At 42.1% G+C, this 26313-nt stretch overlaps 1 protein-coding gene across 8 annotated transcripts in view; it reads left to right on the forward strand.

Moving 5' to 3' along the window:
- Positions 1-2160: 2160 nt before the first annotated feature.
- The window catches only part of DISC1 (DISC1 scaffold protein), a 199713-nt gene continuing 175560 nt past the window's right edge, over positions 2161-26313 (forward strand). For 5 of the 8 annotated variants that reach the window (XR_003993512.1, XM_030499706.1, XM_030499701.1 and 2 more), the window contains exons 1-2: positions 2161-2269; positions 22215-23200. Coding sequence is in view for 7 of the 8 variants with exons in the window: in XM_030499706.1 (XP_030355566.1) it covers positions 2194-2269; positions 22215-23200 (1062 nt within the window). In the remaining variant the exon portion in view is untranslated. Of the gene's footprint in view, positions 2270-9470; positions 9511-13892; positions 13953-18392; positions 18508-22214; positions 23201-26313 lie in introns of those variants that run through there. The other 3 variants (XM_030499704.1, XM_030499705.1, XM_030499702.1) reach the window with 3 other exon arrangements.

Here is a 26313-nt window from a genome sequence, read left to right on the forward strand (position 1 = left end):
AGGGGAAGTTTTGTGTGTACTGCCTTGTTCCTGCTCGTGCTGAGGCAACTGTCCTGGGTTTGAGCTGGAGACAAGGCTGCGCTAGATGGGCCTTTTGTATGCATCAATATAGCTGCCCTTTTACAACACATTTCTCTCTGACTGACAGGAGCTAGCACTGACATCATCTGAAGCAGACGCACTGCAGCAAAGCCGAAGGAAGAAGAAGGATGCATGGCTATTTTTGGCACATGAGGCACAGCTGCTCACTCTCTTCTCTCACCAGTCAGGAAGGGCACAGACTGGAACATGAGGTCAAAACTCCCTTAGCATGTCCTGTATTTCTTAATAAATGGACTGAAACCAGAGAACATCAGTAAGCTGTCAGTTGTTAGAGAAACCTGAGCCTTTTTTTAGCAACATTTCTGAATGCTATGAGAACTTCCCTGTGCAGAGGATGGTATTTTTAACTTACAATAGCATTTGATGCATCTGAGAAGGTAGAAGCCTTCTTGTAGACCAGGATGGATAGAGGTCATCTTGAGAAACACTGATTTCTTGTACATGGCTAATATAGTGGATATAATGATCCATGGTTGAAGCAGGTACTACTTTAGCAAAGGTAATAAAAAGCTGTAGTCAGTGGGTAGTCATAAGCTTATATAAAGTTTGTAATTATGGGTATCAATAGAGATAAAACTGTCAGTAGAGAAATACTAGGGATAACAAAAGGTGATGCGTGTGTTAACTATGGAGGAGAAGATACAAGGGAAATGATGTAGGACTAAAATTATCTAAAGCACAAAATAGGAGAGGGGATTTTAGGAGAAAGTCATATTGCTGCAATGATATGTAAGTTCAAGGGGACAGCCACAGGAAAGGCACAGTGATCTTTGAAAAAGGACTTGAAATTATCTGGTGTATATTGTTGTGGGTTAACTCCGATAGGCAGCTAAGCCCCATGCAGCTGCTTGCTCATTCCCCCTGCCCTGGTGAGACGGGGAAGAGAATCACAAACATAAAAGTGAGAAAACTCATGGGTTGGGGTATAGACGGTTTAATAGGTAGAGCAAAAGCTGCATGCACAAAGCAAAATGAATTCATTTGCTGCTTCCCATTGGTAGGCAGGCGTTGAGCCATTCTCAGGACAGCAGGGCTCCATTGCAGATAACAGTTACTTGGGAAGACAAACACCATTGCTCCCAGCATAACCCACCCTTCCTTTTTCTTCCTCTAACCTTTACTGCTGGGCATGATGCCATATGGATATACGGTCTGAGATATCCCTTGGGTCAGTTGGGGCCAGCTGCCCCAGCTGTGTTCCCTCCCAGCTTCTTGTGCAACCCCAGCCCACTCGCTGGCAGGGCAGCTTGATTAGCGGAAAAAAAGGCCTTGAGGCCAGCGTAAGCACTGCTCAGCAGTAACTAAACCATCCCTGAATTATCAACACTGGTCACAAATCCGAAACAGAGCCCTGTGTGAGCTACTCTGAAGAAAATTGCCTCTATTCTAGCAAAACGCCATACATATATGTATAAATGATAGCACAACAAAATGGAAAAGCTCTGTGTTTGACATCAAGATGCGAAGCCAATGAAAATATATACGGCAGGTTGGCTACTTGAAGTCAATGAATACTGTGCTATCCAACTGTACACACACCTTAGTGAAGTCAGTGAGTATCTGGCACACAATGCAGTGTCACAGTAGGGCTCATGAGCAGCCACACAATGGCTGTAAGACCCAAGCAATGCACAGTACAGCTAAATTTGAAAGCAAATCGATGCCCAATAGTATATTTGGTATACATATTTGGTATAGCCACATCCCCGTGATGCTGGGATGTGCAAGAGGGAGGCTGGAGGCTCTGTATGTGTGGCAGAGGTGGCTCTTCTAGTGCGCTGGTCCCTTCAGGATGATGCAGATGGCGAGTGCGACCGTAGTCACTTCTTCCTTCATAGCTTAATGCCGATGTGCTGCAGACCCGGGGGAGCAGAGACCACGCAGCCTGAGGCTGCTGCACGGGCAAGGACCAGCCTTGATCCGAAGGGCTGTTGCTCCCACGGCCTATGCACTTCTCCGCACTGGGCCCACCCGCGGCCCTCTCCCTCCCCAGGGCGGCGGAGCTGCCTGCGGCCCGCCTCCGGCTGGGAGGGGCCGGCGCTACGGCCGCTTTCCGCCCCGGTGACGAACGGGGCGGAGGGGGGACCCGGGATGTGGCAGCCGCAGTCCCGGCCGGGCGGTACCGACAGGCGGCGCCGCGGCGGCGGGGGGGAGGCGGCGAGCTCAGGTGAGGGGGGCGGCCTGAGGGCCCCGCGGCTGCTGATGGGGAGGGCGGCCCGGGCCGGCGGCGTGAGGAGGGGAGAGGGAGGGGGGAACGGCCGTTCCCCCCTCCCTCTCCCCTCCTCACGCCGCCGGCCCGGGCGGGGCAGGTACCCGGGCAGAGAGCCGGAACGGAGTGGGAGAGCGAGGCTGAGCGCTAACGCGGCCGGGGCTGGCAGCGCTTCTCCGGGCTGGAGGCGCCGGGCGGATCGGTTGGATGCAGCCTTCAGGCTGGGAGGGCCGGCAGCTCAGCTGTTGGGAGTCGTGTTGAGCACGGGGGAATTAAGGGTGGAAAAATACGGATCTCTCGTTTCCCAGCCTGGAAGTTTGGGGATTTTTAACCCCAATGATGGTAGCGTTTGTTTCGCAGTAAAAACAGTCTAAGAAACTGTGCTACAACATTGAAATGACATACTTGTTGTCTTTTTAACTCAAGAAATCCTTCAGTTTCATTTCAGATAGTTGAGACAAAGATACATTGAGACAAAGGTGTGTAATTTATTTATTGTTTTTAAAATGCCCAGCTGCAAAGAGGGAAGTAACAGACACCCATATAGTGCCTCCAAACTTGGCTTAAAGAAAGAGAAAGGAAACTGACATCTTAATAGAGAAACTCTGTGCCTATATACTCTTATGAATAACCTGAGTTTTGTAAGACCATGACTTCTAGTGTGGATGAGCTGCTCTTCTCCTTCCTCAGAGCAACAGCCATCAGCTGGCCTGAGCTAGGGCTGCCCGTGTTACCAACACTGGTGCTGGTGAAAGGCTGGAGCTGTGGGGAGATTCTGGGAAAAATAATACTTCACCTTTCCCAAGAGAGCTGGAAGAAAGACGTGTCACTCACTGGATGCGTCCGCTGCCTTTCGGGTTGTTTGGGATACGTGGTTCTCCCAGCTCCATTAGTCCGGCAAGACTTTCTGCAAACACTTCAGTTGTCCTTGCCAATGGTTTAATAGAAACCAGCTCATTCATGTTTTGGTAATCCACACTAATCTTTGTGTACAAGTGCTTGAGTAACTTTTTGCTGTGCTTCTGAATAGAGATTTAAGAGCTCTGCAGTGAAGTGCTATTATAATACGGGCTTTCACAAAATATGCTGCAGAACATATACCAGCAAGCGCTACTGGTAATTACAAGTAAATGAGAGATTTGAAAGAAATGAGCAAAGTACACCAGGATGCATTATCTCTGGCTTTATCCTTTCATATTTGTTCCTTTAATTGCTAATTTGCAATCGGCCTTACAGTAACTCATGGAAGAGGGTGTTCTTTATTAGAATTTTCTTATTTAAGTACTAAAGTCCCTTTAATAATGTTATGTGGGTATTCCCCCGTGTCATTGCTGAAGTTAAAGTTGTGGTTCTTTCTAAGAAAGTACTGACAGTGCTTTTCCAGTTGAAGCTACAGATTTTTACTAGGGCTTTAGGCACTTACAAAACTGAAAAGTAAGGATGTTTAAAATAAATATTTGATTTAAAAAAACCAAAGTTGAGTTCAGAGGTTTGTGGTTACTTAAATGGTTGTGGTCATGATTGGTTGAGGGAATGTAAATGAACTTCGAAATGCTCATGAACAGTGTTTTGTATACTAGAGATTAAGACCATGTCCAACTGTCTATTTTTTTTCTTGCTTCCCAATGCTTATTCTATTAAAGCTATAAATTTTCTGTATAGTTCATTGAGATTAGGCAGTGAAAATAACCTGTTCTCATACACGATACTGATGATTACAGTGCAGCAGCACTCTGAAGAGTGGTCAGAGGCAAGTATTATATTGCTGCTGGCTTCCTCTCTCTTCAAACTTAGATAAATCAGCCTTTGTTCTCTTTGGTAAAGCGAAGTCAAAAGTTTGGGCCTACGCTGCTGCTGCTGGAATTGTACTGGGGTCATGTAAGAAAAGAGGATTTATTAGCACCAGGATAAATTAATTGTGACGAACAGGAAGACAGAAAGCACTGCAAACAATGTTTTGTACTCACAAAAGGGAAAACCCTAAAGGTTAATTCTGACTTTGTTCACAAATTAGGCACACTTGGTTAGGCTTTTTTTGCTCACCATAACTTGGGCCTCCAACAGCTACTGGACCGCCTGACCTTTCAAATGGGATTTACTGGAGTGTGTAACACCTCCGGGAGTACTCCTTGGGAGTTATGATTTTTTGGGGGTCATTTTAGCATTGGATTTCCTTGAGCAAACCTTCTTTCTAATTGAGCAGCACACAGGCTGTGGCCTTTTCTGGTTTTGGCCATAATACATATTAACAACTCTTGTGGAAAGGGATTTCCTTATCCCCTTTGGAATATATCAGCCTCGAAGGTGAGCAGAAAGGAACCTGCAGAGTTGCCATAGTGATTTCCAAGTTCATCCTTAGCATCTTGAGTCTTTTTCCAGAGAGCAGCCCTTTCATGCTGTGTCACTTAGATTAGGATTGAGCCCAGGGTGTGTTGTAATACTATTCAATATTCTTGAAGGAAAACTGCTGCAAAACCCTTATGTATTCGGGATGAATGTGCCCTTTGTAAATCAGCAGTCACACGAGGAGAAAGTTGGCCCTCTTGCACAGAACAAAGGCTGCTGTGCCTATGTTACGCCTAGTAGTATCCGTGCTTGGAGGTGTTTACTTAATTCTGTGTAATGTTAAATATTTAACTCTCCATTTAATTTTCTGTTTTCTTCTCTTTTAACATATAGGCACGGATTCTGTTAACTGCTCACCTGAAAAATGCTGTCAGGGAGAAATGTTTCTTTATTGGGCCTCCTAGCCACTGCTGCTGTGGAATCTGAGATCTGCTATTGACATTGTTTGTTAAACATGAGTTTTCTGTATGGAAATTGAATTAGCTTTTGATGTGGAGTTACTTCCCTATTTATTGACTGACGCTGAGAATGTAAAGTGGCTTAATGACTAATCTGAAGTCTGCAGGCAGAGGGCTGAGATCATGTGCTTGCCTCAAGTAGGGTTTCTTTGTTCAGTGCGATTCCTTTGGGGCATGCAGAATTTGGATTCTGCCTCCCCTTTGTACATACTGTACAATGCTGCGCTCTCTGTTTCAGACCCTCCTTCATCTTACAGCCATGCTTCCTTCCAGCATATGTCTTATTATCTCTGTGTGATAAATTACTGATTGGGACCTTGCTGCCTAATGAATATGATCCGTGGCACTTTCTGTTCTTTCTCACCCCCTTCTCTCTTTCCTTCCTCTCTTACCGCCTTACAAATAGGTGTGTTAGTTTGTGACCCTGGTGTCTGAGTAAATTGTCTAGTTACTCTGCTCTTTTTGCCTTCTGTCAGTGTGTTTATTTATAACAACAACAATTGTAAAAAATAAATATTTTTACCTTGAAAAGTAAATATTTACTATGTAAACAGCTGTGTACTCAGATTCAGGGATGGAAAGTGGAAAATGCATTTCCTTAATAGTGCTTCGCTAGCTCCTTTTGTTTCGAAGGTGTATGCATTACCTGTATTTATAAATCAGACAGCACCTGAGTCAGAAGTATAGGTATAACAGTAATTTGCTAAGCACAGTGTATGTATGCTCAGATAATAAGATCTCCTTGGAAGAGAGCTGCGTGGGAGAAGTGGCTGCTTGAAACTAAGAGCAGAATGAATGTGATGGGTGTGAACTTGCCCTGTTCTCTCTAGTGGCAGAAGAGTTGGTTGGAGAGGTTTAGTGGGCTCAGGTTGAAAGGTTTCTTTTGCTGGGGGGTCAGGAAACTGTTACAGAGGAAAATCTCTTACTAGAGCACCTTTGGGGCAACCTGTGAAGCGAATAGTCAGGTATTATAAAACCGAGTAAGAAGTGCTAAGCCACTGTCCATCATATTCGAAAAATCCTGGCAGTCAGGTGAAGTTCCCGATGACTGGAAGAAGGGTAATATAACCCCCATTTTCAAGAAGGGGAAGGTGGAAGACCCGGGGAACTACAGACCAGTCAGCCTCACCTCTGTGACTGGCAAAATCTTGGAACAGTTTCTCCTGGAAAACATGCTAAGGCACATGAAAAACAACGAGGTGGTTGGTGACAGCCAACATGGCTTCACTAAGGGGAAATCCTGCCTGACCAATTTGGTGGCCTTCTATGATGGAGCCACGGAACTGATGGACAGCGGCAGAGCAGTTGATGTCATCTACCTGGACTTGTGCAAAGCGTTCGACACTGTCCCACATGACATCCTTGTCTCTAAATTGGAGAGACATCAATTTGATAGATGGACCACTCGGTGGATAAAAAACTGGCTCGATGGCCGCACGCAAAGAGTTGTGGTAAATGGCTCGATGTCCAGTTGGAAACCTGTAACGAGTGGTGTCCCTCAGGGATCGGTGTTGGGACCGGTCCTGTTCAACATCTTTGTCGGTGACATGGACAGTGGGATTGAGTGCGCCCTCAGCAAGTTTGCCGACGACACCAAGCTGTGTGGTTCGGTTGATACGCTGGAGGGAAGGGATGCCATCCAGAAGGACCTTGACACGCTTGTGAGGTGGGCCGATGCCAACCTTATGAAGTTTAACCAAGGCAAGTGCAAGGTCCTACACCTGGGTCGGGGCAACCCCAGGCACTGCTACAGGCTGGGCAGAGAAGAGATTCAGAGCAGCCCTGCAGAAAAGGACTTGGGGGTGTTGGTTGACGAGAAGCTTAACATGAGCCGGCAGTGTGCGCTTGCAGCCCAGAAAGCCAACCGTATCCTGGGCTGCATCAAAAGAAGCGTGGCCAGCAGGTCGAAGGAGGTGATCCTGCCCCTCTACTCTGCTCTTGTGAGACCCCACTTGGAGTACTGTGTACAGTTCTGGTGTCCTCAACATAAAAAGGACATGGAGCTGTTGGAGCGAGTCCAGAGGAGGGCCACGAGGATGATAAGAGGGCTGGAGCACCTCCCATATGAAGACAGGCTGAGAAAGTTGGGGCTGTTCAGCCTGGAGAAGAGAAGGCTGCGTGGTGACCTCATAGCAGCCTTCCAGTATCTGAAGGGGGTCTACAAGGATGCTGGGGAGGGACTCTTCCTTAGGGACTGTAGTGGTAGGACAAGGGGTAATGGGTTCAAACTTAAACAGAGGAAGTTTAGATTAGATATAAGGAAGAAGTTCTTTACAGTGAGGGTGGTGAAGCACTGGAATGGGTTGCCCAGGGAGGTTGTGGATGCTCCATCCCTGGCGGTGTTCAAGGCCAGGTTGGACAGAGCCTTGAGCCACATGGTTTAGGGCAAGGTGTCCCTGCCCATGGCAGGGGGGTTGGAACTAGATGATCTTAAGGTCCTTTCCAACCCTTACGATTCTATGATTCTATGATTCTAAGAATGAAAGGGTTAGTATCTGTGGAAGAGGCAGGAACTAGGACTTGATATCATTAGATTTTCTGAGTTGTTTTGCAAGTCTCCTGATCTGTGAAAGGTGAGGCATGTGGCATCATTGTAGCTTTTCAAGACCTTGCTAAATTCTGCATGATAATAATAATAATGATAATGGAAAACTAGAATCAAATGGTAGCGATGTTTTAATGTGCCTGAGGATAAGGAAGTTTGACAGTGGCTCCATGACTTCACTGATTGATGGGGTGAGCAGAATAGTCCCTAGCTCAGCTCATCTATCTGGCAGCTCTTGGAATTAAAATTGGCAGTCAGGCCTTTGGGTCTGAAAAATATGTTTTGACCATTGAAAGAAACCGTTCTTAGGATCTTTTGGTTTTGGAAAGCCATAAAGTCTCCAGAGAGCTTGGGAAGTGGAAGGATGTTTGGTTATTTTTTTTTCCTGCTAGTAAACTGCTTTCTTGCTGTTTTAGTGGAATACCAAAAGTATTTTACTTCCCATTTTTAATGTTATCATGGTAAGCATCTTTTCCACTAACATATCAGCTTAGTTTTATGGCTTATCACTTCTGCAGATATACAGGCATCTGGAATGGTGGTTGTGGAGACTACTTGCAAGGCCAAATGCTTACAGCCGCAGGCTTTTTTCTTATGTTATGGCTATCTAATTCTTGTGGTCTGGTTGTTTCCCTTCCCACACAAACAAATGTTTGACTTCAGGGAAACACCCCGGGGTTTCAAGGAAGGAGCATCCCCAGACCCGTTCAATGTAGTAAATCCAGGCAGCCTCAGCCCTGTAAAATATGTGACTTTTTGTTGCAAGGGCTAAGCCGATCATATGAGGAAGGGCTTGTTTTCCCCCGTTGTTGGAGAGCAGGGCTCTGGGGACAGGAGCTTACCCTTCTCTGTTAGTAACCATCCCTGGCCAAAACCCTGAGGCAGGGATGAGGTTGAATTTCATGTGCTGGGCTAAAGTCCAGCTGCTTCCTGTTGCTAATGGCCCATGGAGACCCAGGTGGGTGGGGGGGAATGGGCAGCACAGCTGTTTGCTCTGGCTTGGCTGTTCCCACTTATTGAGCAGTGCATTAATCTGTCAGTATTTGCTCTAATAGCTCAGGCTGTGATCAGGGCAGCTGAGCTGTCGACGTCCCAGCTTCAGTCTTGAAGAGTGACAGGCATACCAATCTCAGGAGAGCGGGACAGACAACTGCTGACTTTGGTGGTGCTTTACACTGCTGTAGCAAGATTTCCTTGATTTTAACATCTTTGTGGTTGCTGTGTCCAAAGTGGAAATGACATGGAAGGGGTGCTGACATGTATGCGTCAGCAGTGGTGTGGAGTCTTGGGGACACGAGATGCTGCTGCACACCCTGGACTGTCCCAGGCTATGCTGCCACTGTGGTGGGGCACCAGTGTTTTGGCGTGGCACTGTGCTGAAAATTTGGTGCTGTCCAGCCAGAGCCCTTGTTTAGGAGAGAAGTATATTTTTATTCGCTTAAAGCAGTGAAAATCTTGAGGAGACCCTTGCTGAAATTGTGTGAGAAGGGTCTGGTCACCACTATCTGGTGTGCAGCACCAGTGCAGCTGGTTGTCCTTGTGGTTTTGCTCCCAAACTAGTTAATAATCAACAGGTATTGCATTTCCCCTTTCGCTGGGAAACCTGAATGTGGTCATGGCAAGACAGCTGCTGTAGTGTTCCCATGCTTGTAATCCATCAGGGTCCTCTACACACTTGGTCATGAGCAGAGCTGCTCCAGTTAATGGTTCCCTCTGAGCAGGGCATCAGTGCTGGCTGGCTGCTTCCTGTGAGAATGAAGAGAGAGGAAAAGTCCTGCTTTGTCAGGGAGTCTCTGGTTGCTGTAAAATGAGAAAAGACCAGCACCTGCTTCTTCCTTAGAGTGCAGTTGGTAAGCTTTTTTTGTCTTTAGGTTGAAGAGACTGTGCGTATTCATGCCATTCACTTTCTGAATTAATTTAATTTTAAAATAATTTAGCTGTGTTGTAACTACTGATAATGGTGTATAGCAACAGCTTTGCTATGTTTCTGGTGAGCTTGGTGTGGCACTGAATTTTTTGATGAGGGTCCGGACCTTTTTACTGGATCTGGACACACATGCTTCTCATGTTACTACTTTCTGCACTGCCAGGTCTTAGGCAAACTCTGTGTGCTTTGCCTAGGCATTCAGTGTGGCCATAGCAAGTTTAGATTAGTTGTGGGTTTAATATTGAAAGTTCAGTATGACAGGACTGTTCAGTGCAAGCCATTTGAGAAGTCCATAAGACAGAAGGGGTTGCTGTCTTCCAGGTTTCTTCTTAGGAGCAATTGTTCTACATGTGAGCTGTCAAAAATGATCTTTAATGACTTGAAAATCATGATATAAAATATGAAAATGGTTTTTAAAAGGAGGATTACAATGCATGGAGCTAAGTAGGGAATAATAATAGAAGCAGTAATAATAAAAAAACCCCAAAACAGACCAGGTAAAGACATGCAAAGGACAGCTTAAGGCTATTCTAAGAAATTCTGCATAGCAGCCTTTGTATGTATTTTAGGCACCAGCATTGCAAAGTAGTGGAAGAAGAGAGAGGCCAGCCCCAGAAATCTCTCAAATTCTAAGAGAAACAGAAAAGAGAATAGAAAGAACTGTATTTGCGTACTCAGTTACATAGAACATACACGTCCTTGGCATGGTTATGGGTACCTGGCTCAGCTGTGTGGCAGAGTAGACTTCATGGACTGAATAGGATAGAAGCAATATTCCCTGGGCAGTGGTTGTCTTCCTCATTCCTTTGCCAGGAAATTCATGTGAGAGGCAGGTTTCATTGGAGCTGTTCAGATGTGATACTTCTCTCTGTGTGTGTTTAATGCCCTTAGCACCATTTAAGGGATTATGTTTTTGAAAGGCAAGTGTATTCAGACAGTTATAGTCTCGCAGATGGCTCTGTCTTGTCCTTCAGTTGGCAAGCAGCCTAGGAAAAGGTATCAAAATATTTTTTAATATAGTAAACTGAGTGATGCCTTGAGAGAAATGCTCTCCAATGTTTGTACAGGCAATAAAAAAGCCTCAGTAATAAACATTTTGTGAAATAACAGTAGTAGATCAAAGTGACATTTAAGTGATGCTCATGAGCATCATTTGATCACCAGCTAACTACTAAAGGTCTGCTGCTGTGGAACATAGGAGTTCCTGTGTTGCTATATCTTGCTGTGTCTGTCTTGCTTAAGGCACCGACCATCATTGAAGTTTGTGATTTCTGTGTGTGTGTGTATGCTGGATGCTTAAATGCTGGTTGTGAACCTATTTATTTCAAGTACTGAACTTTGTTCTTAATTTTGTTCATAGAAAGTCAGCTGTTTCCAGCTTTCAGGATGTGGCAACACTATTGTTTAACTTCCTTGTGACTCCTTTGTGGAGTTAAATCAGGTAAATTGCTTTCTTGCAAAGTTGGATGCATCTTCACAGATGAAACTCTTGAACTATTGTTGTCCATATAGACAACAATAAAGGTAAGATTGGACAGTTTGGGTTGGAGGGCACCTCAGGAGGTCTCTGGTCCAACTCCCTGGTCAAAGCAAGGCTGACTGAAGGTATACCAAGTTGCTCAGACCTTTATCCTGTTGGGTCTAGAAAACCTCCAGGGACTGTGCGACCTCTCTGGGCAGCCTGCTCCACTGCTTGGCTGGCATTAGGGTGGAAAACTTTTTCATTGTATCCAGTTTGAACCTCTCGTGTTTTAAGTTATGCCCATCTATTTCTTGTCCTACCCTTGTGCACTGCTGTGTATGGATTGCTGTTGTCCTCGCTATTCGTATGTAGCATCTTAGGAATGTTGCTGCTAGTAGAGGGTAATCAAATGCCATTTATAACATCCTCAATAAAAGTTTTAGAGTACCACACTTACTTTCCTTCCTATAACATAAAATAGTGTTGTATTTGCTGAAATTTACTGTTGCTGCAAATATATCTTTATACCCAAAGAGGGCATTCTAACCTTAAAGATGTTCCTAGTTCTGCCTTCATGGCTTTCTCTGGTAGAGAAGTCCTTGCTTATGACTCAGGTTTTAAGGTAATTTAAGTTTAAGGCTTTTCATATGTTTTTGTTCAGTAAAGCACTATGACACTTTTATTACAGACAAATTAAAATCCATGTGTCTTCTCAGTATCTCTCACAGTTTTATTGGCACCTCTTTGTTTTTATAAGGCTATTCATGCATGATGTTCCTGCTCACTGAGCATTACAAGGAGAGGATGTTTTTCAGGTTGTGAAACTTTTGCAAGTACCTTCAGAATACTGTGAGTTTTCCTTTCCTCCTAGTCAGAACAGGATTTAAAAGGCTTCCAGCTTAAAGGCAGCACTGTTCCACTTGGAAATTAAAGGAACTTGTTCATGAACTTCTTCTGTCTATGGACTATCCTGATGGACTTGACACAAATATTTTATAAATATACTTTCCTGTATCAGATCTGTGGATTAGTAAAGATTTGTTTAGATTTGGAATACAAATACATAAGCAAGCACAAGTTATATTATAGGTAAGTTAAGGAGTCATGTAAATATCATGTTTGTATTTGCTTCAGATTTCTGGTGAAAATATAAATTTAACCTGAAGTTTCCAATGAAACTTCACTGCACAGAATCCCACACAGAATGGCCTTATTGCAGGATCTGCCTTGGGGGGAACCTGTGACTCCAAGGTTTGGTAGCTTTGAGAATATTCAGATAAAATTCTCTCTAAATGCTGCTTTTAAAATTTCAGGTATTTTCCACAAAGACAGGAGTTGTAAAGGTACAAAGCCTTAGGTGTATCCTTACAGTGAAAATGCTTTTTCTCTAGCTGTCTTTCAGGGGTCCTGTGTAAGTCCTTGGTTCTGTCTTGGGTGTCCTTTGTGACTTGTGTAAGTTCTGAAGCTTCTCATGTGGTCTGCTTTAACCACAGATTACTGCAGTACCTTAGGACTGGTGAGATCAAATGTCTGAAAACACATTGCTTTCCCTGAAAGGAAGCTACAGCAGTTCTGCCTGCTACTTTTTGACAATAATACTTGTCAGTAGTACTATGTGTAAACCTGAACGAAGCAGGGGAAGAAATTCCCTCATGTTGCTCCAGTAGCACTAACCAGGGCCTGTCCCATACAGTTGGAAGGGATAGGCAAACATGGCTGGCTGCATAGGGCCCTGCTAATCCTGGATTCTGAATTCAGGTTTTCTAAAGCAATGAATAAATAAATAATAAAAAAAAAAAGTAGGGGAAATAATGAGTTAATGATCTATATTTATTTTGGAAAACAATTTGAATGACGCTCAAAGTTTTCCTCTGCCAAGCTTTTTTGCTTCTGCAGCAGATCTTTTCAGGTGTGTGTGTTTAACACCATATGGTACAATCTGCACCTTTTTTAATCCATTTAAAATGCTAAACTGAATCCAGAATATGTTGACCTGAAAAAAACTGTGGTTGGCTTACTCAAGACAATCTTAATATAGAGAATATTTTTGAAAGGTAGGTCTGATTTTTGCCTTTACTTTTAATTATTTTTTAACTTAAAGTATTTTGCTGAGGACTTTTGCTTCATTACAGTATCACACAGAGTGTGGTACTTGCACCCAAGAAACATCTGCAAGCTATCATGAGATACGTAAAGGTACAATTTCTTTGAACATTAATACTGTGCTTTAATTTACTTGGGTAATAGAAGCAGACAGGTAAGGTTCAATGAAAGGTGGCAGATCCTGTGGCCTTGTGCTTAGGTAGGAATACTTAAGTGAATTACAAATAGCATGTGGCAGAAATGAGTTAAAAAGTCTCTGGCAAAAATCTGTGCTTTTGTTGAGCATCCTAGGCATATGTTAATAAGTGTAACCTGTGTTATTAGCTAATGTATGTTTGCCCAGGGAGACTGTCAGAGTAAATTGTGGCAGGTAATTGTCTTGATTTCCTAGGAATGAATAGCAGTGATTTACAGTCACGGGAAAGAAGCTCTTACAAGAGTGTTTTATTGAGTTGATCTCAAAGGAGATGAATGGAGCCAGTGTGCCTTTAGAGTGGGGTTTGGTTTAGATGCTCATACAAACTGTGTGTGTGCTGTGAAAGACGTAACAGGAACCCTGAGAACTGACCGCAGTCCTGATAGCCGAAAGGCTGAGCACCTGGGGGCAAGCAATCAGTGGGCACAGCTGAAGTAGGGTTGGGCTCCTTTTAAATGCACCTGGAGAAGCCCAGAAACTTCTGAGCCCTGCTGATGTGGAGCATGAAGCAGGAAGGCTCTCTACCTGGGAAGGCGTTGGGGTACCTTGGGAGGGACTGGGGAGCTGAACGGTCTGGAAACTCACGTGAGGGGGACTTCGGGAGGTAAGTTGAGAGGTGTGTGTTTGCTGCTGTGAGGGGAATCCTGTTCAGGGGGTGGGGTGGGGGGGCACTTAAGTATGTCAGGGTTGTGGCAAGTAGGATAAGCCAAAAAGGACCAAAGAGGTGGTATTGAGGAGTGGTATCAGGAAAGGGAGTATTTCTGTGTGGTTTTGAACGTCGTTTAGGAGCTTTGTGGCTGGTTAGCACTCTAGATTGTATAGCATCAAGCGTGACCTGTGCAGAGTTCAGTCAGAGGTCTAGAACAGCAATTGGAGAGATTTCTGGTATAGCTGTCTTTTTCACTTGAAGAGAAATAAGCAGTTGGTTTGTGAAGACTAATTGGTAATAGAAAAGAGAAATGCAATGGAACTTGGTGGAAAAGAAGGCAGGGTTTGATGGGAGTGGTGGAAAGCATGTGCAGTATTGGGATTGGCAGAGTTGGAATGGAGACAAAAATAAGTGACAATGTCTGTCGGTGTTGATGATGTCCTCCCACAGTGGGCATGGCTTTTGAATGTATATGAAGACAGAGCTTTGGTCCTGTTGAGTCGTTAGTCTCCACTTGTGGTGTGAGGTGTGTGGGTGACTCTCAGGGATCTCCAGGAGTCTGGCTACGGAGACAGTGTTCCTGCAATACCTGGTGATGTGGGTAGGAAATACCAAATTTGGCCACTAATGCCAGGGCTCTTATGTGGGGAGATGTGGACTGCTAGCTGTCTAGCACTGGTGGCTGCCTTCTTTGCGTGCTCTTCAGCCTTTTCTTGAGGTCTTCTCATCCTCTGTATCAATTGCAATTATCATTCTGTGCTGGCACATTGGTAAATTCTGTAATTCAATGCAGTTACCTTATAGAAACTATATTTTTTTTCTGGACTGTTAATTTTTTGTTGGTGGTGTAACTTGCTCTAGGCGGAGAGGCTTCTGTTCCACCTTATTTAGAAGCAGATGTGCTATCTGCTAGAAGACAGGTTCTTGCCAACGGTTAGTAATGTGCTGCAGTTTCACCAATATCTACTATAGTGCTTGTTCATAAGAATTCCAAAATTGCACCTGAACCATCTAGTTTTCTCCTCTATGCTAGAGGAAAAGGGTATAACTGATGTTTTTGCTTTTGTGGTCTCAGGCCCAATAAAACAAATTTTTCACTTCTGTTTTGTCTGTCTACAGCCCTGGGTAAGAGTTGTAAAGATCAAGCCATATTCTTACCAAAGATCTCAAAAGGGCAATCATGCTCTGCTTTCCTGCTTACCAGCATAGGTCTCTAAGGGAACTGCACTTGGCTTGCTGGAGCACAAAGGTTGATCCCTTGCAGGCTATAACATCAACTGATGATGCTGAGTAATCTGCTGGCCTTTAGCAAGGACTTGTGTTAACCAAAGTTGTCTGTGTAGCTGTGGAGGATAGGACAGCAGTGCTGCAGTCTGTCCCTCATGGACTCGGCTGAGAATCTTCGTCTCGCCACTCAGAGTAGTGATTAATTGTCAGCCAGCAAAAACACAATCCCCACAATCACTGCTGCAACGAGCAGAGGACACTGGAGTACAGGAATGTTGTGGGAGTGTGAAGAGTTGCAGTGGTTCTTGCAGAGTCCTGAGAGTTTCTTTTTGAGGGAGCAGGGCAAGGGAGCAGTGCTGCTCATTTGCCTGCCTCCACTACAGGTGGGCTCTGTGCCACATGCGCTGCTGTAATTGCAGTCTGTGTACATGCCTGGCTTAAGCAGCATGTTGTATTTAAGCTGCATCCCGAGGTGCTGTGCTGTGGGAAGTTACTGCTCAGCTTTCCTGATGTCTGGAACTCCATTCTGTCTCCATTGTCGTCTAGACAGCATTGACACCGCATCCTGACAAGCCTGCCTGGGGATGTAAGGTAGACTTCCTTCAGCAGGCAAAGGAGGAGCATTTGTCCTGGGACTTAGATATTAAATTGTAAAGCTAAAAGCATTCTGACTCCTCACCCTTGGCAATATAGGAACTGCCACATTGTTTTATTTTCATTAGATGTGATCACTACTGAGCTGTTAAGAGAAAATTACTTTCTATTTCAGTAAATTCAATTCTGGTTTCAGACTGACTGTGCATCAGATGCTTAATTTGGAACCCACTCTCTTGGTGAAATTAAAAATTCAAATCTCCAAGCTGGAGAACTCAAACTGTGCTTGAATTAGAAATTGACTGCTGTCAATGTGCTCTCACACTTCACTTTTAAAATTTCTCCCTCCCCTCCCCCTGATGAGTTTTATATTAGAGTCTTGCTGTAGATGATCTGACTGAGCAGAAGTAGTGGGAATCCACACTGTCATTCTGTAGACAGAGTGATGAAAGAGAAGTGTGGTGTGTTAAATAGACCATTTTTTGAAAAGGACTGCTGTGTACTGATTTCATAGTTACATGCATATTAGGTGAAATACTTCTGTGGGAGATGACTGCAAACCCATTTTGTTGTTTGCAAATTAATTTAGGACCTAAGCAAACTTCGTTTCTATTAAAAATCCTTGTTCCCCTGCTTCTGTGTAACATTTAAAACTGTTTTCAGATCTTGACTGAAAGAACCAGAACATTCTCTGTGCTTAAGACATTTGTATAAAAATAAGCATTGGTTCTCTATTGTGAGAATTCTTGCTAGGTTTGCAATTTGTGTGTCCTTCTGCCTCTTTGGAAAGTGGATAACTTATTCTTGATGATTGAACTATAAGTTAAAAATAATTATGCTCACAGGTTTAAAACAAATTGGGCTGGATATTTTTTGGAGAAGTTAAGTGTCTTCTGTTATTGACTGCACTGAAGGTGCCCAGTGCTGTGATACTGGCTGGTTTTTCCAGACCTGCTTGTGTTTGCCCTCAGGGTGTTTCATTGTCCATCAGGTGGTCCACGGGCTGGATCTAGGTGATCTTTAAGGTCCCTTCCAACCCAAACCATTCTATGATTCTGTGATCTAAGTGGTCCCGCTTTATCAAGACAGCAAAAAGTCACCTGGCTGTTCTAGAGTAAATTTGGCCAGTTACTTCTCTGGCCAATTAAATGTGTTTCCTTGTAACTCTGCAATGGAGAAGTTGGGTGGTGTCATTTTCATTCAGCTTAGAGGAATGCAATTTTCTATAATAGCCAAGCCTTAGGTCTCAGGTTGCCAGCCGTAGGGTGTTGATTAGTTATCAAATAGGCCTTCACAGTGCAACTGCATGCTTTCCCAAGCTGGCTACTTATTATATTTTTAAATTTGAAAAGATCAGAAAGGCATATTTCTGTTCTTTTTGTCACATCAAGGTGCTTAGGCCCTGATTCAGCAAGGCACTTGCTTGAGAAAAAAAGCCTGCTTTTGTGTGTAGTCAGTGCGCTGCTGAATACTGATGATGCAGATGTGTTTTAAAGTCTTAATAGTATCAAGCACAATTACAGTATGTAATTAAGGAAATTCCTTATTCCTCCTGACTAAATAGGTGATTATTACTGATATGGGAAGTGTTTGATATTTACCAGCTTTTTAACAGCTTTTTTTTTTTTATTCTTTCTTAGTGTTTAGGCAAACTCATGTTTAAAACCCTTTTTCTTGAAGGGGAAAAAGAAGTTGATGAGCATATTGAAACTGGTATCAGCTAATGTGATTCTTACTGTAGAGAGAGGTGCTGTAATTTCATCAAATGTCTTAAAATGAGTTGTTGCATTAAGGAGGTAAGTGGCTCAAATGTAACAACTCAATGACATGCATGTTATGGGAGTGTGTCAATACAAACACAATTATTTAAACGCTGGCTGTGGAAGAGCACTTTGACTTCTAAAATGCACAGCTCTTTGAAGTGTTTTTTAATGAAGAATAGAAACTAACGTGCATTTAATGATTTCGGAGAATATTGTGTACGTGATGTCTTGGAAATTTAGCAGTTGAATAACTGAACCCAGTCTGACCTTAGGAATCACAGGAACCCTTAATGGGGAAATAATTTGCGAATTGTATCAAATGTAATGTAGCTCAGCCATTGCTTCTTTTCTGTAGATACACTTTATAAAATACTAGATAAATCAAAGTATAGTTAACATTCCATAAGTAAGGTGAAAAAGCTGTCTGAGACCTTTGCTTTTAAGAGCTATGAAAATCTTACTTGAAAAGTAACTTTCTTTGGAAGCTTACTTAGGTAAAGAGATAGTGGTGGTTTGTTTTAACATAGGCTGTGTTGAGATCAGTGCCATCTTATTTTGAAAATTTAGTGGTATCTTTGAAATTCAGCAAATCAGTCAAAATACAACTAATTGGGATCCTGAAACATTATATATATTTTAATGATGTAGGAATTGAACAGTAATGGTTATTGTCATGTAAAATCGAATAATCCCATAGACATTATTTTTTTACTGATTTGTTAAATGCTTGTGTGTGTCCATGTTTGTAAATAATAAATATTTTCATCTCACTTTGTTTGCGTACAGTTTAATGCAGGTGTTTAAGGCTTTCTTAACAGAAGCAGCACTACATAAATGGCTTGGAGCAGTGCTTTGATAGTTGGATTCGAATATGATCAAGTACCTTTCCTTCCACAGCACAGTTACCACCCACCAATGCTCTGAAGGTGAATTTGTTATTCTAATAAAAATAAACTGTGTGTAATATAGGTGTATTCGTATAGTTGAGCTCTCTTTAAAACTGCGTATATAATTTCTCAGTTACTTTCAGGGAGGACTTAATGAGCTTGCAAGCATGCTGCATTATGTCTTTAAAGCAGGGGTGGGGAGATAATTGCTTCAGAATTTCCATACTGATCTATAAAATCCTAGTGGGCTTCATAAAAATATAAGGTAGTTATACCCATCTGTCCACAAATGCTACTAGAGCCTTTGATGGAAAAATTGAACTGCCACTATTGTGGCAGTTCCCACTGTACCCAATTTCCCACTGAGCAGAGTGGAAAACACTCTTTGGCTTCACCTCTCCCTCTTTCTTATTGCTGGTACAACTAAAATGTGAGCAGCATTGCTGGTCATGCCTTGCTTTACAACAATAGACTTCCCCCCCTCCCGGCCTCCACTGTGCCTTGGCTCTGAGTTGTTAGATTTTATGAAATGTTGGTCATCAGGAAAGTTCATTATAGTGAAAAAGCTCCTTTAATTATTTCTGGGCTTTCATAATTTAGATTTGAAGCAATTTGCATATAATCTGACAGTAAAATATACATTGCATCATCTTCTAGGATTGTAACATATTAAAAATTAGTTTGTAATAGTACAATTGAAAGGCCCTTCTCTTCCATTTGTGGCTCTTTTTCTTAGGTGCATGTCTCATACAATGCATGGCATGCTATAATGTGGGGCTATTTTAATTTCTTTCAGTTGTTTTGCTGTCAAGGTACTGCCAAGGAACCATGTTGGTAGTCTTGGAGTTAATTGCCATCAGTTATTTGATGTGATTGAAACTGAGGGAATTAAAAGAAAAAATTGAGGCCTGCCTTTCTTTAGCAAGCTAGCTGAATTGGTTCAGTGTAGTTTCTCTGTCTGATGCGCAGACAAAGCAAGCTATGGTTGGAAGGCTATGCAGAAAACCAAAGTCTCTGTAACTAAATTTCAGATATGTGATGATAAACAACTGAAATTATTCTAATCTTCAAAAAAGGGACACAGCAGAAGGGTAAACAGCACACAGTATACCCAAAGACATAGTAGCATCCTGGCTGGGTTTCAGGGTGGCTGAGGGCACTATGACTGCTCTCTAGCTGGAGCTGGGGGTTAGGTTGTGGCTGCCTTCTCCCTCCCCTGTCCTTTGGGGAAGGTATGAGTGTTCATGTTGAGGTGCTGGTCCCAGCTCTGTGTCTGTCCACTCATTCTCTGCCTTGTGCAGAGCCCAGCTCAGCTGAGGTGCAGCTGTACTGAGGCTAAGGACCTGCAACCCTCTGCTCGTAACATCCTTGGAACAGCTTGTGGCTTGGGCTATAATCTTGAACGTATTTGGGCAGCATTTCCGCTCTGGTAGCCAAGTGAGGGTCTTCTGCTGCTGGACTTGCCAGAGGCATACCTGGAGTCCATAAAGGAGCTGAATGGTAAACCTATCTAGAGGGTTACCTGCAAATGTTGGGAAGAGTGCAAAGATGGGTGAGTTTTGTGTGGACTATTCAGAGTACTGCAATTGTACCACTTTGGCTCCAAGAATTTGTAGAGTTGCATCCATTTCACTTTGCATGAATATCTAACACTTCGGCCAATTTAAACCTTACTTACATTACCTTAGTTTAAATTTGGTGTTTAAAGAACTGTGATTATCTGTCTGCTTTAGAAATTCACAGTGATTTAGCGAGAACAATGTTAAACTGATTTTAATTAAACCAAAAAACCTTTTCCATTTTTACAGATGAGGCCTGTGACTAGTCCTTGTAAATGATGATAAAGTATATCCAGTCTTAGAATGACTTTTCTGCATGACTGATTTCTTCTGCTGAAGGGGAATTTAGGCTGTTATTCTGTATATAAATTAAAAGAATTAAATTTTAAAGAACATTTTGTTCAGTTTTTGTTCCCTTACTCCAAAAGCGGTTTCTATTTGTTAAGATTTCTATTAAATTACTCCCAGTACAGCATTTCAGTGTCTTTTTATAGTAGACAGGCTGATGGACTCCCTGACCTTTTTTATTTCTGATTTCTGTGATGCTTTTTCCTCTGACAAAAGACAATGTAAGAGGCAGCTGGGGTATTCTAATTTATGGTGGTAGGAAGCAGACTACAGAAGCTTAACTGTAGTCCCATGGTGAGATGTGCCACTATTCTAATATGTGGGAAATGTATAAACTGCTTTTGTTGAAGATTATTTGGAGAAAGTGTAGTGAACATTGGGAAAATTCTCCTGGGAAGTTCCAGGTCTGATGCTTAAATTTTTATATAGGATGTCATTGTAGTGAGGTGTGTATGAGACCTGTGTTAGGAGTTGTTGAGGGGTTTAGATTATGTGCACATATATCAATGTAAAAATTGTTGAAGGGTTGTAGTTAGAGATGAATATTAAATATATTGCATGTAAAGAAAAAAAATGGACTCGTGTTTTTGGAAGAGCTCTGTGTGAGTGATGAGAATATTTCTATCACCTGAGATTTGGGCAATTGATTCTGTTTCAGTGAGTAGAGGGCAGGTAATTGAAGGCATAATTCAGGTAGTCACTAGATCTCTTTAAAGGGTGATTCTGGTAAATAGGTCCAGTCAATATGTTTTTGCATTCCAAAATGGATTATGGTTCAGAGCTTGTATTCCCATTGATTGTGTGCAGGACAGATGAATGGAATACTGTTTGACTAGCAGCAGTAAATCTATGTGAAACTAAAAGTAGTCATCATGTAATTTTTCACCCATAATTTTTTTCTAATAAAAATGTACAGGAAACAAAGACAAGATACCACATTCTGATATCCCACTTTTAATGTTTGTTGTGTGTGGGGTTTTTTATTTATTTTTATCTTGCTGCTTTCTATTCTGCTCTGCAAACAGCAAATTTATCTTTTCATCTATGTAAGTAAGGTATATGTGGGGAAATTGAGATATTGAGCCCTTCGTTAATGATATTAATACTGCAGTAATTCTACCAACTATATGGTGGCATTAGTTTTCTAGAACTGATGGTCCTGCATGCAAACCTTTTCCTTTAACTTTGTATTTTGGACAATAAGTAGTTGTCCTTGGTTCAGTAAAGCTAAATGACAACATATAAAATATCTCATTAGACTGACATCTGCAGCCACAGACTGTTAAAGAGTTGCATCTGTTCTGGAAGTAGAATCTGAATCATTTGCTCATACTAATAACACATGGATATGAACATAAGCTGGATGTGAGCAACAACAGATTATGCACAAAATCTCTTTGTATGGTTCTCATCTTTTTGATGCACATTCAGTCCTATCCTAGATGTCCTCATAAGTCTGAAAATCATTCTGAATCAGAGAGACTTAAACAAGGCCTGTGCTTTAGTGTGCTGCTAAGCAAATCGAGAATGAAAAAGCACAAGAGTGGTGCTATGAATAGGGAAGATGATGCAATTCATTGTACCCAGGTTTGTGTCCCAGTTATGTTAGTGAGTTCACTTAAAAGCAGGTGCAAACTCTTTAGAAAGTGAATGAACACACACAGTGTTCTCTGGCAACACCTTTTCTCCTCTATCAACATTGTGGTCAGTGTCTTTGTTTTGTTGAAACAGAAAGCAATGCGCTGTTTGTAATACCTGAAACAATTATTTTCAGATTCTACAATGTTAAGCCTAGGAAACTGCAGAAACACTTTAATGACTTTTTTTCCCCTCTCTCAGATGGTCAGGAGCACTTCATGCCCACAGGCTCTCTTCGTAAAAAGAAGCTGGCAAAAAGACCTGGATACATGAGGCCAGAAGCTCAGCGACAGATAGATTGTCAGTCCCTGAGTGTCTGCAAACCATTCAGCCCAGAAGAGCTCAGACATGGCAAGCAGCACTGTGAACATGAGAGCTGCTCTCTACATGGACAATGCCAAAATAACCTTGAGTTCTTATTCTGTAGTTCAGTGAGTAGTTCTGTAGTGCCTGCTAATGGGGTAACAATGTCGTCCACTACTGGAAATATGCCAGGATGCCATGAAAATCTTTCATGTTGCAAGAGTTCACTGTCAGACAACACAGCGGTAATGGGTTACTCTACTGCAGCAACAAGCAAAGGAGATGTTTCTGCTGTATGTTATACACAGCAGAAAAGTGACGGTGCTGAAGTGAGCAAGCCTGCAAACATGTGTGCTTTGGATCAGACAGAAGTAAATAACGACTGTGAATATCAAACCAGAGATGTCATTTCTCGTTCTGTTGGTGCACGCGATAGCTATAGTTCAAGTTTCAGCTTCATAGAGCTCTCTCTGAACTTGGCATCTGGAGTAAGAGACACTGAAGGCAAGTCAACCGTTGAGGAAACTGAGTATGTTCGACATCCCAGCACTGTGGGAAATCTGCAGAAGCCGGAAGAGATGATGCACGCTCATGAGCACGTGGGAGCTTTACATTGCTTCTCCAGGCCCTGTGAGGATTTGGAATATGAAAATGAGACCACAGTGAATGATAAACTGCAGGACTGTGAGACTGTCTCTCTCTCTGATACAGATGCAACTTATTCGTATTCTACAGATTCCTCGGATGCAGCATCTGCTGGCTCTTCTGTTACCTCAGGCTATGAAAGTAGTTTTACTGTTAGTGACCATAGCTGGGATACTTTGATAAAAAAATATGAACCAGTGCTACAGGACTGCCTGCTTGGCAACCGTAGTACATTAAAGGTTAGTAATCTCACTTCATCTTTGATTCCTCCCCCGGCCCTCAAAACATTTGTATTTGTAGAGCCAAAGTCAAAGTTGATGTAGGAGTTGGGATGTTAATGGCTTTTGTGACATTTGTTCATAAAGGTTTACAGTAGCGCTCTGCATACTAGAAGTGAGAACTGGTTTTGTTTTCTTTTTGGTCTTTTAAAAAAAAGTGATATTGTTGGAGTATCCTATTCCTATGTTCAACTGAAACCATGATCCTCTTATTTCTGGTATGTCACACATCAGTTTCGGAATCCCAACAAATACCGTTTTCTTTCACAGATGGCTGTTTTGTCTGCAGTTTGGAGTATGTGTAGTACAAAATTTGGGGTGGTAGTAACTCTTTTCTTGAAGCACCAATGATTTGACAACACTAAACTTTGCAATTGGAAATGTGTAAGTTTAGCCAAGTTCTTGGAGTGAGGCAGCTGTATGAGAGTAACCTGTCATCTAGTGATGGGTGCTCTCCCCACGAAGAAAAATGAGGGTCAAGTCCTTGCTCTAACTCCTAGCTGGGAATTGAATCTTTTTTCTTCCACCCCAGAGGAGTACTGGGCTTTTGAGTCGGGAGTCTTTGTTTTTGCACATGTGTATACCTACATTTATACCTGCCACACAGACAGACAGTCGCATTCACTGTGTTTTTTGTGGGGTGGGAAACTTTTAGAAGGATCAGCTATGTTTTGTTATAGAGTCTTTAGGATGGTGGGGTGGGCATTGCAGGGAAACTATTTTGAGCTTACCTGCAATAAGGAGACAAATATTGGCTTTACTTAATTTTTATTTATGGTGCCCAAAGTGGATGGTAGGGTTTTTGGGTTGGTGGGGTTTTTTGGTGTTTTTTTGTTGACATCTGATCTGGGCTTACAATGCTCTCTAATATTTACTTTTCATAGAGGATGCATCTAGGACTCAAGTTAGGTTCTCTTATGTACAGGCTTCACACACATTTTTATGGAGCAGTTTCTTTGGCTTCATGCCTGGAATGACAATGTGTCCAAAGTCTGGGACAGTTTGGAAAATTAATTCACTGCAAATTTGGGAATATAAACCATAATCAAAATAGGAAATTATTTTTCTGTCTTTTCAGCATGCTTCTTTGATAGGCACAAAAGAAACATTGCTATCTTTCATTTCTGTAGTCATTAATTCATTGAACAGAGAACTGGGGATTTGTGCCCTCACATGTCTTTGCCCTTGATTAGCCAGTTGTGTATATTTAATTTGAAGCCCCTTCTTATTGTAGTGATAATGAGCAAGTCTCAAACTTTCAGAAAGGAACAAAGGCAACTGTAGTCCAGAAAAGAAGACAATACCGAAGTTGTTATGCTTTTTCTGTACTTGTGGCCATCACATGGTACAGATATAGGACATGCTATGCTGAAGCATCTCTTTGATTAGATGAGCTCCAAACACCTTAGAAGCCTGCAAATGGAAATCACTTTACTGTGACAGCATCAGTCAGTTTGCCGTGGGCATGCCTGGGCTGTGGTACCTAAGCAGATTTTAAATGACCTGCCTCTAGGAGCACATAATGGAGTAAATGCTGAAAAGAGCAGCAAAGCTGACTTTTTGGTGTAGATGGTTATTATACATCATATATATGAAAAAGCATCATTTGAATCATTCCTACAGCAGGCTCTTTAAAACTCTATCAAAAATATGGCATAAAATATAGAAAATAATTTATATTGAGGATTCATGGCTCCTCCCTTCAATATGTTACACATTCCTCACCAGCCTCAGAGAAAAAGATTGAAGTTTCAGGATGTGAAAAGTAAAAATAAAGCCTTGAGGAAAAGGGAATATATACGATGTTGTACAGTGTTGTTTGTTTTTTCCCTCTGGGGCATCCTATAACCTATTTCTGATTGTTTTCTGGCTTTATTTTTTATAGTTCTTTTCTGACTTTCACCTCCCATATTTAGAAGGGATACTGTTAATTTAAATATCTTACCTAATTTGTGTGTTGATTGTGTAGTCATGATAACTTAGTGTTTGTATTAAGTTGTTAGCTGGCTGTACTTATTTTTCCTCTATGCAATTTATAATTTAAATATAGGGATTTAAATATAAAGGAGTTTCAGGGAGGAGTGAAATCTCTTGTAAATGCAAAATATCTACGGTGTGGACTTTCTTGTGCTGAAAAATGCTTTCCCAAGCACTTTCAGGCTTTAGGCTATGAGAATGTATGCTGCTGCTTTTTCCAGGCTTACCTTTTTCAGTGCTAATAATGGTATGTTTGGTACAGACCATGCGTAAATTTAATAAGAAGCAAACGCTTCTCAGTCTTGCAGCTGTAGCCATGTTAGGCTGTGGTTGACATGGCAATGAGGACTGCCTACCTTCTAACCAAATTCTTCTGGCAGTGAAGACTTGTAATGGCCTTTGAATACATCTCTGGGCTTTGAAAATTTTTAGTAAATTTAGGACTTTGGTCCAGACCCTCCATGTTAAAAATGAGAAGTGGTAGCTTTTGAAATAAGACTTCTTTTGTGGCAAAAGTTTCTTTTTTGGGTGTGAAAGGATGCTCTGCATGTGATATAGGTATTCTTGGTGGTTTGTTTGTTTGTTGTTTTTCCCCCCATCTAGCATTTGCTAGATGTTCTAGAGGGTGGACATTTCTGAAAATAGAAATGTCAATGTTATGTAGATGAGACTATATTATGTTTAATGAAACTTCATAAGCTTCATGTGAACACAGTTTTCTGTGCCATAACATGAGTATACCTGTTCCAAAACATTCATGCTATTTTTACTTGCAGAAGAAAATGGTTTTCATATGGGAATTCTGGGTTTGTTTTGTGCAAAACTCATATGGAGCAAAAGTTGTTAGAATGGGCTCAAGAACACGCAGTAGAATGTGATCTGAAGTAGATGTCATGCTGCCAGAATCCTCTAATAGTCCTTACTTTGATTTATTTGAAGTGTGAAAAATATCCTACGATCACATGATCTCTTTTGATTTTCGAGAAATATTGTTCGTTATTCTCTGTGTATGTGTTTGGACTGAAGCCATGCTTGGCTCAAGTAGCTGCAGTTCAGCTGAGTTCCAAATGGGTCTGTCCACTTAACAAATGTTGGGC

This window comes from Strigops habroptila, chromosome 10, assembly GCF_004027225.2.
Source record: "Strigops habroptila isolate Jane chromosome 10, bStrHab1.2.pri, whole genome shotgun sequence".
Taxonomy (NCBI): Eukaryota; Metazoa; Chordata; class Aves; order Psittaciformes; family Psittacidae; genus Strigops; species Strigops habroptila.